The sequence below is a fragment of the Trachypithecus francoisi genome, unplaced genomic scaffold, assembly GCF_009764315.1.
Source record: "Trachypithecus francoisi isolate TF-2019V2 unplaced genomic scaffold, Tfra_2.0 Lachesis_group17, whole genome shotgun sequence".
NCBI lineage: Eukaryota > Metazoa > Chordata > Mammalia > Primates > Cercopithecidae > Trachypithecus > Trachypithecus francoisi.
The window spans coordinates 79,527,311-79,543,303 of NW_022681462.1; the positions used below are offsets into that span (position 1 = coordinate 79,527,311).

Sequence of the window (15,993 nt, forward strand, 5' to 3'; positions counted from 1 at the left end):
TGTATTTTTAGTAGACACAGAGTGTTACCATGTTGGCCAGGCTGGTCTCGAACTCCTAACCTCAAGTGGTTCACCTCCCTGGGCCTCCTGAAGTGCTGGGATTACAGGCATGAGCCACCACGCCTGGCCTGTGTTATACTTTTACACAACTGGCAGTGCAATAGGTTTATACCAGCACTACCACAAACGTGAGTAATGCATTGCACTATGACATTATACCTATGATGTCACTAAGTGACAGGAATTTTTCAGTTCCATTCTAATCTTACAGGACCACTAACTATCTTACATGAAGTCCACTGTTGACCAAAACATCATTTGATGGAGCATATGACTATACTCAAAGCAAGAAAGTGTTTTGGTCACCTTGCAACTGACCAGACAGGAACTGCTGTTACTTAGGGATATTCTGATTAACATTCCTAGAACAAAATTCCTTTATGGTGAAATATGCTATGTTAAAACCTCCCAGTTATGCAAGTGTGGGTATGCATCAAAAACCAAAGGCTATTCCCTCTAGGATATGCACATATCATCAACATATCCATTCGTCTTTGCACAGATGCAGGTAAATTTGGCAAGGGAGGGTTCTGAGGCCAGTGATATTCAATGAGGGTTATACATACTCTCATAAATCACTGTGCTCTATGTGAATAGTTCAGAGGCAGAATAAAGGACAACAGCCCCTGCCCTTTTCCCTACTGTATGACAAGTACCCATCTACACCAAGGACTGACTTCCTCTATCAAACCAGGAAAAAAATGGCTACTGGTTATTTATACTTGAATAAGCCTTGAAATGGCTATTTAAAGCTGCTAGAAGCAGTGCTTACTGCCTAAGGGTATAAATTTGTATCCAATCACAAATCCTAGAAGACTCGACTGGGAATCCCCATCCACCACACCACTGCTAAACTTACTAACATTTATGAACTATTTCTTCCCCTTGCCTCCCTATATGCCACCAAGATTCCAGAATAACCTTTCAGAAATACATAACAGAATTTTAGTCAGTATTTCTAAATATCGTAACATTCCTTCATACCTGTATTATTTTACCTGTTAGAAATGTTTGAAAATGGGGCTGGGTGCCTGTAATCCCAGAACTTTGGGAGGCCAAGGTGGGAGGACTGCCTGAGCCCAGGAGGTTGAGACCAGCCTGGGCAACAAAGTGAGATTCTGTGTCTACCAATTTTTTTTAATTAGTGGTGCATGCCTGTGGTCCCAGCTACTTGTGAGGCTGAGGTAGAAGGATCAGTTGAGCCCAGGAGGTTGAGGCTGCAGGTGAGCCGTGTTCATGCCACTGCACTCCAACCTGGTGACAGAGCCAGACCTGGCCGCCAAAAAATAAATAAATAAATAAATAATGCATGGCATTGGAATGTATACTCTTTTAAAAGTAATAAACGTGGAGAGTAAGAAAGAAGAAGAACCTACTAGATGCAACTATCTTCCCCATGAATCCTGAATCTTAATATGGCTCTGTCTCTAGACTCAATTTAAATAATTCATAAATTCCAAAGAATTTTCATCTTGGATTTAGATATTTACCAGAAAAGCTCCAGGTCTGCCTTCAGATAGCAAAATAAAAACACCTCTGGGCTACTTCTTCAAACTGTCAGTTTCCCTTACTTGCTGAACTAATTCAGAGAAAACAAACACCTAATCTCTGAATCAGTTAAAAAATAAGCCACGACCTTTATGTCTCCTCTAGTATCTCATCCAGAAGAATCAAGGAGATAAAATATTCCTCAGGTGATCTCCCCCACTCCCCAACGTGCTCTTTTTTTCTAACGAGTCTAGCTGTACATCCACACAAAACACTTTCCCTACAGAAGTGGAGGTTGTCAGGAATAACTGACACTTCTTTCAAACTGCCTAACCTTTAGACTGCTGGTCGGAATTAAACAATTTAATCAGTAAAGTGGCCTTAAACAATCGGGCAGTTCCTCAAAAAGTGAAACATAGGGTTACCATATGACCTAGAAGTTTCACTCCCAGCTATATACCCAAGTGAACTGAAAGTATATGCCCACAAAAAATACTTGTACACAAATGTTGACAGCAGCACTACAAGTATTCACGATAGCCAAAAGAAGAAAACAAAATGTCCATCAACTGATGAATGAATTAAAAATATGATACATACATACAATGGAATATTATTCAGTCACAAAAGAATAAAGTACTGATACGTACTACAACAAAGATGAATGTTAAAAACATTAAAAGCAACTAGTCACAAAAGACAACGTATTGTATGATTTCATTTGTATGAAACATCCAGAATAGGCAAACCTAAGAGACAAAAAAAGTAGATTAGTGGGGGCCGGGAGGGAATGGAGAGAAATGGGAAGTGTCTGCTACTGGAAATAGGGTTTTTTTGGGGGGTATTTGTGTATGAAAATGTTATAAAGTTTACTGTGGTTGATGGCTGCACAACTCTGTAGTATACTAAAAATCGTATACTCTAAATAGGCAAACTGTATGGTATGTGAATTATATCTGAATAAAGCTGTTATCTTAAAACAGAGGGCTTTAATACGCTTTCATTAATCTATTTCACTTTTCGGCCAGGTGCGGTGGCTCATGCCTGTAATCCCAGCACTTTGGGAGGTCGAGGCGGGCGGATCACGAGGTCAGGAGATCGAGACCATTCTGGCTAACACGGTGAAACCCCGTCTCTACTAAAAATACAAAAAATTAACCGGGCGTGGTGGTGGGCGCCTGTAGTCCCAGCTACTAGGGAGGCTGAGGCAGGAGAATGGCCTGAACCCGGGAGGCGGAGCTTGCAGTGAGCTGAGATCGTGCCACTGCACTCCAGCCTGGGCCACAGAGCGAGACTCCATCTCAAAAAAAAAAAAAAAATCTATTTCACTTTTCAAATCCATTCATTTATTTTTTTAACCTTCAAAAGGACACCACTAAAAGCTGGGTGCAGCAGCTCGCACCTGTAATCCCAACACTTCGGGAAGCCAAGGCTGGAGGATTGCTTGAGCACAGAGGTTCAAGACCAGACTGCGCAACCAACATAGGGAGACCCTGTCTCTACCAAAATAAAAAAAACTAGCCAGGGGAGGTGTCATGTGCCTGTGGTCCCACCCACTAAGGAGGCTGAGGCAGGAGGACTGAGTGAGACCAGGAGGTCGAGGTCACAGTCAGCCATGATCAAGCCACTGCACTCCAGCCTGTCTTGAAAAGGAAAAGTTAAAAGTGTAGCCTGTCAGCCTAACTAAATCTTAAGAGTACTATACATGTTTCACAAGAAAGAAAAGAAAGACACTAAAAGATCACAAGCAGTGCCACAAATTCAGACATCTGACAGGTCAAAGTTAAATGAAAAATGAATTTAAAAAACAAAACAGGTACACACATATCCCAAGATTTTCATAAAACTGTAAGTGGGCCAAAAATGTAACACAATCACATTTTGCTATGGAACTTTACACAGTGCTAATATTCTACAACTCATATTGTAATAGTCAAGTTCGGCTTTGTGGTAATATGTTAAAAAACACTTTAAGTAAAACTATTCTATCACATAGCAGATCGCTTTTGGGTATTTCTGAAGACAATTTAATGACAAGGGAAAATGTTTATGATGTAACACTACATGAAAAATTAACTCATAAAGCTATGTAAGGGGCCGGGCGCGGTGGCTCAAGCCTGTAATCCCAGCACTTTGGGAGGCCGAGGCGGGCGGATCACGAGGTCAGGAGATCGAGACCATCCTGGCGAACACTGTGAAACCCCGTCTCTACTAAAAAATACAAAAAACTAGCCGGGCGAGGTGGCGGGCGTCTGTAGTCCCAGCTACTCGGGAGGCTAAGGCAGGAGAATGGCGTGAACCCGGGAGGCGGAGCTTGCAGTGAGCTGAGATCCGGCCACTGCACTCCAGCCCCGGCGACAGAGCAAGACTCCGTCTCAAAAAAAAAAAAAAAAAAAAGCTATGTAAGGAATATTCTAATGACGTAAAGCACGTGAATTTTACAAAGTTAAGTATACTTTAAACAAAAATATATCAAAATTTCAACAAGTTATCTCTTGATTGTGGAATTACAGGGGACTTCTTGAAAGAATGCTGCCCTTTCATAATCAGAAAAAAGCAAATTCTAAACAGTTTCATATTATAACATATATGATACATATTAGACATATCAACTAGCACATTCCAGTTTTTAAATACCTGGATCAAGACTGTGCTTGGGAACAGAGCTGGCACTATCTTATTCACCCAGCAGCAGTTTTCCATACTAACCTCCTCCCAAATGCATTAGATTCTACTCAATTCACTTCACTTCCTCCAAAATAAACTTAGCACTTATAGTTTGAATGAAGTTCCCCCAGATGATTCTGCTATACTCTCATTTCCCACCCCTCTCTGAGAACCACTCATCTAAGAAAGAAGCTTTTACAAGATTTTCCAGAATAGTCTACAAACTAGCTTCAATTTAAATGATCAAAAACACTATGATAAGCCACAAGAATGTGGCCAACAGGGTCACTACAGGGGATAAAGTAGAAGTCTTTGGTTTTTTGTTCCAAGCAAAACTTAATCCAAGAAAACATACTGAAAGAATATGCACCATCCAAATAATAAAATCAATATTTATTTTACATTAAATGGCATGTATGTATTAAAATGACCTAAAGGACTCTTCAAAAATATCAAGATCGGGCATGGTGGCACACGCCTGTAATCCCAGCATTTTGGGAGGCCAAGGCGGGTGGATCACTTGAGGACAGAAGTTCGAGACCAGCCAGGCCAGCATGGTGAAACTCTACTAAAAATACAAAATGAGCCGCGGTGTGGTGGCATGCGATTGTAGTCCCAGTTACTGGTGAGGCTGAGGCAGAAGAATCACTTGGACCTGGGGGGGCGGAGGTTGCAGTGAGCTGAGATCACCCCACCGCACTCCAGCCTAGCTGACAAGAGCAAAACTCTGTCTCAAAAAAACAAAACAAAACAAAACTTATCAACAATATGCCCACCTAAAAAAGAAAAACAAAGCAACTCATAAAATGTAGTCACCAGAAGTGTTTACAGCTGATCGGTGATTTAATATAGTAAAAAAGAAAAAACAATCAGGAATATGTTGTGGGGCTACAATCAGCATTTTAAAATGAGATCAGATCCTGCTGAATGTTCTCCCCAACGCAGAGAAATTCTTGCCAAATTTTTACTTACACATTCATTTGACACTAAAAACACTAACCACAGTTATTCTTGCTAGGCAGCTTTATGAAATATCATGAACTAGAATGTAATATCATTGAAATCCAAGTGGACAAAATTTTCTTTGAAGATTAAAAATAATTATTTACTGGAAAATTCAAGTCTGCTCTGGACAAGTCTTTCAACAGGTCTCAAAAGGGAAGGAGGTGAAAAACCTAGAATATTTAAGAATCCCTGGGTGGCACTGTCAAACTAAATATGCTTCTGTAGGATGAAGAAGTACTGAAACCTACTGATAGAATGTGTGCTGAACACAGGACAGAGAGAAGGCTGAAAAAGCCTGAAAGTCACTTGTTTAGACTGGGAGCTCCTTGAGTGAAGAGACTGTGTCTTGTCTTAGGATTGCTGGTGCCTGGCAAGGAGGAGGTCAACATGTTAACGCTTGCTAAATTGAGAGAAATGTGTCTGGACTACAATTCTTACCGCCCCACAAAAAAGGAAAAAAGATCGTACAAAACCAAATATTTAATTTGAATTCACAAAAACAAATGGAATCACTTAAGACTATTTTTCCCCCAATGTCTTTTCCAGTAACCTTGCACAACCCACTGGTGAAGTTTAAGTACCTGTAATCATAAAAAGGTGCGTCTAATTTAAAAGGACACAAACATTTTAAAATATAAATCTATTTTATGCCTATAAAATATATGGAAAATGAAATAAAATATAAAGAAGTTGAGATACAAACATTTTTAAAATATTTAAATTACAAGCAAAGTTTAAAATACATAAAATTGGGTCCGGCGCAATAGCTCACGCCGGTAATCCCAGCACTTTGGGAGGCTGAGGCGGGTGGATCACGAGGTCAAGAGTTCAAGACCAGCCTGGCCAAGATGGTGAAACCTCCGTCTCTACAAAAATACAAAAAAAAATCAGCCTGGCATGATGGCGGAGTGCCTGTAATCCCAGCTACTCGGGAGGCTGAGGCGGAAGAATCGTTCGAACCCGGGAGGCGGAGGTTGCAGTGAGACCCTGCCACTGCACTCCAGCCTGGGAGACACAGTGAGACTCCGTCGGAGGGGGGGGGGTGCGGGGTGCGGGTAGTAGGCCTCTACTTTCCCAAATGTAAACAAGACATATACATTTTTAAATTAACTGTATTTCTCTCATAGAACAGTTACAAAATACAATTTTTTTTCAAAGCAAATTTCTCAAAGACCCAGCAACGTCTTGTTCACATCTGAAACAAAGTCTTAGGTAGTGAACACTGACTGCAGGCACCAGGGGGCCTCCCAGGAATAACTTGATAGTAAAGGAAAAGGTAAATACGAGTTCCTGGTAAAACTTTTGCTTCCTATTCAGTCTTAAGACTGCTAGATGGCTTTCACATCTGGAGCAAATATACAGTATTTAGTTACAGAACGGCTACACACAGAACTTGGGTTTTAGATACCGACACATTAGTTGAAAAAAACGAGTTACCCTTCCCCCATTAAAATATTCTTTGATGATTTTCCAAATGTAAGTACATGTTGCTTTACTGTAGCAAACAATTATCTTAAGGTAATTTGAAAGCAAACAGTACATATGCAATCCTTCGATAGCAGCTAACAAAGAGGCCTCTAAATCGTTTAAAAGGGATTAAAGGCTTTTCTACACACTCACAAAACAATTAGTGATGACGAAAATTTTAGGGTAGAGGGACTGTTTGGCATTTAACTTTGAACAATATCCTGCAATGAATCAATACATTTAACTCCTGGCTAGTCCAAGTCTTCGCTTTCCCCACCTTGCCTTCCCACCAACATAAAACTATTCGATAAGCACACCAGGGCCCGGAAAGTTCAAATGCTGCGTAGACTTGCAAATACCTTTCGAACACAAGACAGGCTTTAAAAATAGATCTTCACTAAGTTGTGCAGAAATTAAGCTCTGCTCAAATCAAACGCAAAAGCTATATCATCTACATACATCACATTTCTTACGTGTATCTTCAACCTGATCAAATATTTTGTCTTACAATATTTTTAGGCCAAGTAACAAATGGTAGATAAATTCCCGCTAATTTTATCCTCTCTTTAAGAATCATCCATTCTATGGCATCGCGTAAAAATGCAGAGCAGACGAAGCATTCCTGTTAAGGACAGGTTTTTATATATACACATAAAATTCACTCCCGGAACGACAATCGGAGGCAGCCAAGGGCAATGCACAAAGAGAACAGAGAAGAAACACTGATTCCACGGACACACAAAGCACGGTGGCAGGCATCCTCTCCCCCTCCTCGGAGGGGTCACCGGAGGCGAGCACGACGGCGCGCGGAGCCCGGCGGCCTTTCCGAAAGGCTGTCTCCCGCAGACCCGCTCCGCACAGCCGCCGGCCGGCAGGCCTGGCCACCAAGGGTCCGCGGGGACGGCCCCCTCTCCCCCGATCTCCCCTGACTGCGCTCCCGGAGGCCGCTCCCCGGCGCGCAGCAGCCTCCTCGCCCCCTCCTCGGCTGGTCTGCCACGCCGCGCTCCCAGAGACTGTCTCGGGGCGGGAAAGAGGTCCCCTCGCGTTTCGGCGGCGGAGGTGGACGCAGGGGTCGGCGGCGGCGCCCGACCTCCCTCCGTCCCGCGGCCCGGCGCGCACTCACCCTCCAGCAGCCGGGTGATGAGGCTGTCCACGTTCAGCTCCCCGTCCGCCATCTTGTCGGCACAGACTCTCCTTCCCAGCAGCGGGAACAAGGGCTTCTCGGCGGAGGCTGCGACGACGGCTCGGCGTTCTCTCACCTACAAGTCACGCGGCGTTTCGACCCCGGCTCCAACTCCCCCTTTTCCCGGGCCCTCCCCCCACCCCCTCCCCGCCGGGCAGCGAGAGCGCGCGCACACTCGGAGGCACCCACGGAAAATAAATAAATAAACAAGAAGAGCCCCCACAAACAGAGCCGCGTCAGACCAAGGCCGCCACCTCCTCGTCCTCGGCACCGCCCAGCTCCGCAAAGCTCACCAGCGCCGCCGACGGCCCCACCCGCAGCGCCACTCACTCCGCACGTCCCTTGCGCGCCGCCGCGTCACGCACCTCTCCGCGCAGGCGCGTAGCGCGCTCCCCGCCGAGGCACCCCTCGACGCCTGGGCCTCTGCGCAGCCGCACTGGAGCGGCTTCTGCCGCCGCCGTCTTCGCGCAGGTGCGTCGCCTTCTCTCTCCACGTCCACGGCGCCGAGTTTCGCCGCCGCGGCGCAGGCGCCAAGGAGGTTCCCGGCTTTGCCGCTCGTAGGAATCCCAGGTTACGCAGAGCGCGCTGGGGCAGGGCTCACCTTCCTCCTCTTCTGCTTCACTGGCGTTCTCCAGACGTGGTGGTTGCACCCTTTCGGCCTCGCTTTCCTTTTCGTGGCTTCATACTCTAGATCTGCAAGCAGTTCCTCGTGTTTCTTCCGTTAGCCGGGAAACGCGAACTGCAGCATTTGGAACCCGGGTTTGCGCTTTTGAAAAGCAAGAAGGGGTTAACTCTGCTGGAGTTCGACATTGCAAATAAAGGTCTTTACCCCCGGTGGTTCTACAAAATTAGTTCCGCAGGGATTCTGGTTGAAAGAAGCGTTAAAGTGGGCCCTGTAGGAGTCAGCAATAATACAATTTTACATGGGTGCATATGGCTGTCTGTGTCCAGCGCTTTCACACATCTTGTATCTCCATCCATGCCGTGGGCATCTTTTTTCCACAGTGTGTTTCTGTTGCTGCTTCCAGTATATTGCTTAATCATCCTACCTGGTAATTATTTATGCATTTTTCTCCCACTCTCGACTCAGCTCCTAGGGGATAAAAACACACTAACTTATCTTTGTGCCCACAGCACCCACCAAATATTTCCATCACGTAATACTGCCTCTAGAAAGGCAGGAGGAGAGGCAGTCACGCTAAGGATCTAGTAAGCAAGCCAGATCTTTTGTCCTGTTTTAGGAGGAGGCCAACCCTTACTTATTCCACAGGTGTTTTTCCAGAAACTCAGATCTGATATTGCTCCGAGTCCAAGGCAGTACTTCCCCCACTCACATATCACTAATAGTAGCTAACATTTGTTCATATCCCTGTATGTGCTGTGCCACTGTTTTAAATGGTACACCCGCATTGCCTCATTTAATCCTTATAACAGCCCTGTGAGGTAGGTACTATTATTATCTCTGCTTTGTAGATGAGATTTACCGAGGCACAGATGGTTAAAAAACCTAGCCTAAATCACACAAATAAGCAGCAGAGCTGGGATTCAAACCCAGGCATGTAGTGCTAGAGTCTGCATTCTTAACAATTGCGATATGCTCCCTCTCCGTGAATGTGGGCTGAGATGCTGAAACAGGCACGTGCTGTGGGGGAGAAGCAGCTTTGTCCAACCAAGTGCTTTCTGATGTCCAGATGACATAGAGCTAGGATTTCCTAATGCTTTTTTCCCCCTAGTTTTCTCTCCATTTCAGGACTGAGTTTGTGCATCGATTGTGAACACAACTGGCAGCAAGCTGTAATGGTGGTCCTCGCTGGAGTAGTTTTCACAGACACCGCAGTAATCTGTGGAGATGAACTGGCAGTTCTCTGTAGTTTTCACAGATCACTGCCAGTTCATTTTGAGGCCTTCAGGAGTGAAGACCTGGCTCATCATCGCTCTTTGTTGTTTTATTAAATTTATTACACCCTACTTTATTCCAGAGGAAAGGATTTAACGTAGTTTACATAAATGTGTACAGCAGGGTAAATTAAAAATGAGTACAGAGAAAAATAGGACAAAAGAAAACTGTGAGTGGGAAAGATAAGATTAAGCCAGCAGTTTCATATGCAAAATGCATGGTGTAAGGTCCTATTGGTTTGCTGGAGATAGGCCACACATATGACTCCCAGTTTTCTAGCAACCACGAAAAAGATCAGTTGCAAGTAGAGTAGGTGTTTTGGCTAAGCTGGAACTAGGACTTGAATATAGCAGCTTGTGGAGTTATGCCACTTGCCCAGATCTCTTCTATGAGCCTCTTTAAGTGTAACAGAATGCCTGGGAGCATGTAAATAGATGCCTCCTTGGCCTGTAATTTTCATGGGGCCAATGAATCCCATGAAAAAGAACTTTGAACCCTGTCCACAATTAGAGTTCAAGTGTATGCAGACATGTTTAAAGGACAAGGGACACCCAAAGGAAACGATTGCACATTGAGAAAGCGAGTGTCCGAGAGAAGATCACAAGTGAGGCAGAGGGAGGCCGGTCTCAGCAGAGTTTTGGAGGTCGTGAGAAGAAGAGATAGGAGAGTGGTTCTGAAGACATAGGAGAGTGGTTCTGAGTACTTGCCTGCTGATGTTACCTTCTCCACCCCCACCAGGTTTTCCAGTGCCTGGAGTCTTGGGCAAGAATGGGCCACTGTATGAAAGAGCTTTATCCCTAGGGGCTCAGCCAACTTTTATGTGGGATCTCCCTCCAAAATAATTATCTAAGAGTTCGGAATGCTTCAGATTTTGAAGTGAAACTGGTACATAAATTAAATGGTACTTAATAACCCAATAGTTTCTGGGGCAGCTCACCATAATCCCAAACATTATCTGCCACCCTAACCCTCTTCAAAGTAAAATGTGTTTACTGAAGGAGTTGGGAAAATGAAGAAAAAAAATATAAAAATCATCTGTAATCTTACCAGGCATAGATAGCAGTTTTCCTGTCTTATTTCTGAACAATGGTTGTTAAACATTTACCAGCACACCATTAGGCTTAGGGAGGCATCTGGGTCATGCATGTTAATATACTTGGGTAATTACAGAAATGTCTATGAAGGGAAACTCCTGTTCTTTATCTAGACTTCCTGATTGTAGGGGTTTGGGCATCATGACTTAGGGGTCTTAAAAAAAATTATTATTTTATTTTTACTAATAGCTAATGTCTCTACCTATCAGATAAAGGCAAACCAGTGCTCAGAGAAACCCAACCATCTCTGTATTGAGACCAGAGAACTGTCTCTATGGATAGTCCTCAGAGAAGGCATTTTGGAACACAGAAAGCAGCAGCCTGGTGACTCTGGTTAGTAAACACAGCAAAGACTTTCATAGGGATGTTTTTCTCATATGCCTCTCAGTATTAGCCAGTAGCCAATCTGGTGTGAAAGTGAGTAAGTTTAGGTAGCAAAACGTGGAGGTGGTGATATATAGTTTCTTGCTGCTCTGGCTTAATCCAAGATGACTTTTAAATGAATGAATCAACATTCATTGGGCTGTCCTTCCATAAATATGATTCTTCTCAATCAAGTGTTTAATAAGTCTTAAGTAGCAGTAAGTTTAAATTTTACTAGTTGTATCTGGAGGGCAGCCATTCTTTATAGTACATGCCTTAAGCTTTTATAGTCAGTGCAATTCAACAAAATTGAAAAACCAGACAAGGACATATATGCATCAGTAGGAGGCCACCCCTCTCAATACAGAGCCAGGCCTAGGTGGTACAGCCAGGCAGGGCCAAGATTTGTTCTTAAAATTTAGTTTTGGTTTCATTTCATTATACATATGAGAACAGTCAAGGTGCCAAAGTTATCAGCTAAGCCATAAGGCATGTCCTCAGCCAGTTTAGCCCCCCAGAATTATAAGGCAAATATAAATAAATGCTTCCTTCTCTGTCCTTAGTCAATAACCTCCCCTGTGGCCCCAACCCACTCTCTCTTCTCTCTCTGTTTGTCTTAAGCTAACTCCATAGTATATCCGTATCTTTCAAGATAAACTGGTTGAAAAATAAATGTCTAGTAATTGAAGGAGTTAACTGACTATTTAGAACTGTTAACTATAAGGCGATTAAAGCTAGATGAACAGCTACCACAAGTAATGACTATTTAATTGTTGAAGAATTGATCTGTGGCCTTTTTTTCTCCTAATTAGATTACAGGGCCAGTTGCCTTTGTTACAATAAAAGCAAGTCATCTACACAGGTAAGAATGTTTCTCTTTTATTGCCTCCCCACCCCCCATGTGCTCACTGAAAGGGATACCAGGAAATAACTGTTTGGTGAAGGAAAGTGTACAATAGGTGAATATTTGTTACAAATAAAACAATGTACTGTAAATATTTTGTTTCTTTTTTTTTGAGACGGAGTCTGGCTCTGTCCCCCAGGCTGGAGTGCAGTGGCCAGATCTCAGCTCACTACAAGCTCTGCCTCCTGGGTTTACACCATTCTTCTGCCTCAGCCTCCCAAGTAGCTGGGACTGTAGGCACCCGCCACCTCACCCGGCTAGTTTTTTGCATTTTTTAGTAGAGACAGGGTTTCACGGTGTTAGTCAGGATGGTCTCGATCTCCTGACCTCGTGATCCGCCCGTCTCGGCCTCCCAAAGTGCTGGGATTACAGGCTTGAGCCACCGCGCCCGGCCAATATTTTGTTTCTTGTTGCTCTGTTTCTCCTGTAGTATATCCAAATCACATATAATTCATCTTTTCAGTTGGAGGTTTACTGCTAAATGGCTTAAATTTTTTTTTTTTTCGAGATAGAGCCTCACTCTGTCACCCAGGCTGGAATACAGTGGCTCATTCACAGCTAACTGCAGCTTTGACCTCGCAGGTTCAAGCAATCCTTCTGCCTCAGCCTCTCTAGTAGCTGAGACCATAGGCATGTGCCACCACACCCGGCTATTTTTTTGTTTTTAGTAGAGACAGCGTCTCACTGTGTTGCCCAGGCTGGTCTCAAACTCGTGGGCTAAAGCAGTCCTCCCACCTTGGCCTCCCAAAGTGCTGGGAATACAGGCGTAAGGCACCGTACCTGGCCCTAAATGGTTTTTATAAGTGTCTGTTTCAATTGGATTTTGGTAGATAAGACAAGGAAGGCATTCATTTTTTTATGTAGTTATAAAATGAGTAGCTTCTCATAATATATGAGACCACATTAACATTAATAGCATATGTCTGTTAAAACTAAAGCCAGACTATTTGTGAGCTGTGAAATATATTCAGCAGGTTACATCCAATGTCAATGGGTCTTTTATATAGGACACACTGGTTAAATAGAATATTTATTCATTATTATTTAAATCTTGATTTAAACCAGATCCAGTCTATCATAATAAATTCTTAATTGAAATGCCCTATGGTACTTGTTATTTAAGAAAACCTTACAGTGAATAGAACTTTGAAGCAAAAAGAATAATGAACCAATTAGATATTTATGAAACACTTAGTGAGTCTGAGTCTGTGTTGAAGAAGAAATGACTTCCCAACTTTCAAGTTGTTTAATGACTATGTGGGAAAATGACCACAAAATGACTTGGATAGTGGGAAAAGCATTGGCTTGGAGATGGGAGACCAAAGCAGCTGAATAACCTTAGACAATTCTATCTTTCTGAACCTTAGATTCATTACCTACAAAATGTGCCCATTAATAAATGATCTCCAAAGCTTCTTCCAGCTCAAACAAGTCTATGATTCTAAGACATAGAAATAAAACCCAAAATGTAACATAATATTGTACATGCCGTCCCCAGCTCAGGAACTGGATCAACTCCAAAGGGTCAATTGTTTGGAACATGGAATATATTTTCCCACAGAGACTGTGATACAAATGGTGGTTAAACTCTCAGATCAGTCTGCAAAATCAGTTTAGTCCTTAATGTAACTATAGAAGAGTGTCCATGGCAATATGGACTCTAGCCACCAATTATAACAGACTTGATGGGGAAAATCTATTGAGGATTCCTATTTGGCATGGCAGAAAACCTCTTTCAGTGTTTTCTACTACCTTGAGCAATAGGCGTGAAGACAATTCTAGTTCCAATTTACAGACAGACCTGGACCCTATATGGGAGACAAAGGCTGGGCTGGCAGCATGGAGGGCAAGGGATGCTCTGATACCTTTGAATCCTTGGGGGGCGGGGGAGGGGGTGAGGGCAGGGCGTGGTGGGCTGAGCACAGTTTTTGATGTCTTGGGCTTTGGTTGCCAGGAAGGAACTGGCTCCCAAACCAAAGGATAGGGAATGTGAAGGCAGAAGGAAGAAAGGCAGTGAACATATTGTGCTGGGAACTTTTTAAAAAATATATACAATTACTTTTAATCTCACTCACTTTGCAATTGAGGAAGTTGTGATCTAGAAAGGTTAAATTATGGCTGGGCGTGGTGGCTTATGTGTGTAATCCAAGCACTTTGGGAATCCTAGGCAGAAGGCTCATGTGAGCCCGGGAGTTCGAGACCAGTCTGGGCAATATAGCAAGACTTCATCTCTGCTAAAAAATTTCAAACTTGGCCAGGCCCTGTGGCATGCACCTGTAGTCCTAGATACTCTGGAGACTGAGGCAGGAGGATCCCTTGAGCATATGAGGTTGAGGATGCAGTGAGCAATGATGATGCCGCTGTACTCCAGCCTGGGTGACAGCAATACCTGTCTCTAGAAAACAAAAAGAAAGGTAAATTGCATTGATTTGCTGGCAAAACTAGGACTTGAATCTCAATCTCTCCATCTCAAGATTTTACTCGAAAGCTTTCATACTGTGTAAGAGCCTACTCTTTTTGTCCCCTCTCCTTCCTGCACAAGAACACCCTAGAACCTCGGGTCCCCGTGCCCATCCTTATTCCTTTTTTTTTTTTTTTTTTTTTTTTGAGACAAGAGTCTCACTCTGTCGCCCAGGCTGGAGTGCAGTGGCACGATCTCGGCTCACTGCAAGCTTCGCCTCCCAGGTTCATGCCATTCTCCTGCCTCAGCCTCCCGAGTAGCTGGGACTTCAGGCGCCCGCCACTGCGCCCGGCTAATTTTTTGTATTTTTAGTAGAGACAGGGTTTCACCGTGGTCTCCATCTCCTGACCTTGTGATCCGCCCGCCTCGGCCTCCCAAAGTGCTGGGATTACAGGCGTGAGCCACCGCACCCAGCCTCTAGTTTTCATTCTGTGCTTTTCAGGCCAACCTGGTCAGCGATTAGCACAGCAGTTTTCTGTTTTTCCCCTGTGTGTTTTAATGGTGCCATCAGCTCAAAGAATGACTTTATTGTTATTAAAAAGAGGTTGCTCTCGCCCCTAATATTCCAGTCCAGGTTTTAACAAACCACCCAGAGAATGTGATTGAGTGATCCCAAGCTCTAGGAACATTTGGGTACTTCTAGTAGTGCCATTCCTATTAAGACAGAGCCCAACCTGACTGGGAGATCCTGTGTCCCAGTGCCCAGGTGACAGGCATTGCTCCTTTGTCAGAAAGGTTCCTGGCTGGAGGTTTGTAAGTGTACCATGTGCTGGGAATTTTTACTGACATGATCACAATTAATCCCTCAGAAAATCCTGCGAAGTAAGTAGTTTCCCTTTTATAGATGTGGTAATGAATCAAGCTCAGAGGCTTTGACTTGTCTTTAGGCACCAGGTCAGTCCAATTCTAAAGCCCTGTCTGGAATACCCACGCAGTGTGATTTAGAGATGCTGGGCTAGTTAGGTGGACTAGCTCTGGGACTCTGTTGTGAGAAAAAGTGAGTGACAGGGAGTAGAACTGGGACTCTCGTGAGAAAAAGTAAGTGGTGGTGGGATGGGGCAGCGGATGTAACTTGATGGCAAGAATTGTTAACTTACAGCAGGAAAATGAGTAAGGCAGAGCAGAATATGGGTGGTTCTGGCAGTGGGACAGAGTCTTCAGAAATGAGAAGGAGAGGTCATCCCCAGCTACCTCAGGGGAAAAGTAGGGAAAGCCTTCTCTGCACATCTGAGGGGGCTTCTTGGCGAGACAAACATTCACAATAAGCAACTCTCTTTTGTCCACATTCCTTTTTTTAAAATTTTTATTTTCGGTTTGGTGGTACACGTGAAGGTTTGTTACATAGATAAACACATGTCATCAGGGTTTGTTGTACATATATTACATCACCCAGGTATTAAGCTC

General features: G+C 43.8%; 1 protein-coding gene across 4 annotated transcripts in view; it reads right to left on the minus strand.

Annotated features, from left to right (window-relative positions):
* Positions 1-8,796, minus strand: part of PPP1CB (protein phosphatase 1 catalytic subunit beta) — a 52,798-nt gene extending 44,002 nt beyond the window's left edge. Inside the window, exons 1-2 of one of the 4 annotated variants that reach the window (XM_033176169.1) lie at positions 8,164-8,796; positions 7,811-7,946 (exon numbers count right to left, since the gene is read on the minus strand). In XM_033176169.1, coding sequence (XP_033032060.1) covers positions 7,811-7,862 — 52 coding nt within the window. In that variant the 5' untranslated portion in view covers positions 7,863-7,946; positions 8,164-8,796. Of the gene's footprint in view, positions 1-7,810; positions 7,947-8,059 lie in introns of all 4 variants that reach the window. The other 3 variants (XM_033176172.1, XM_033176171.1, XM_033176170.1) reach the window with 3 other exon arrangements.
* Between the last annotated feature and the right edge of the window lie 7,197 nt (positions 8,797-15,993).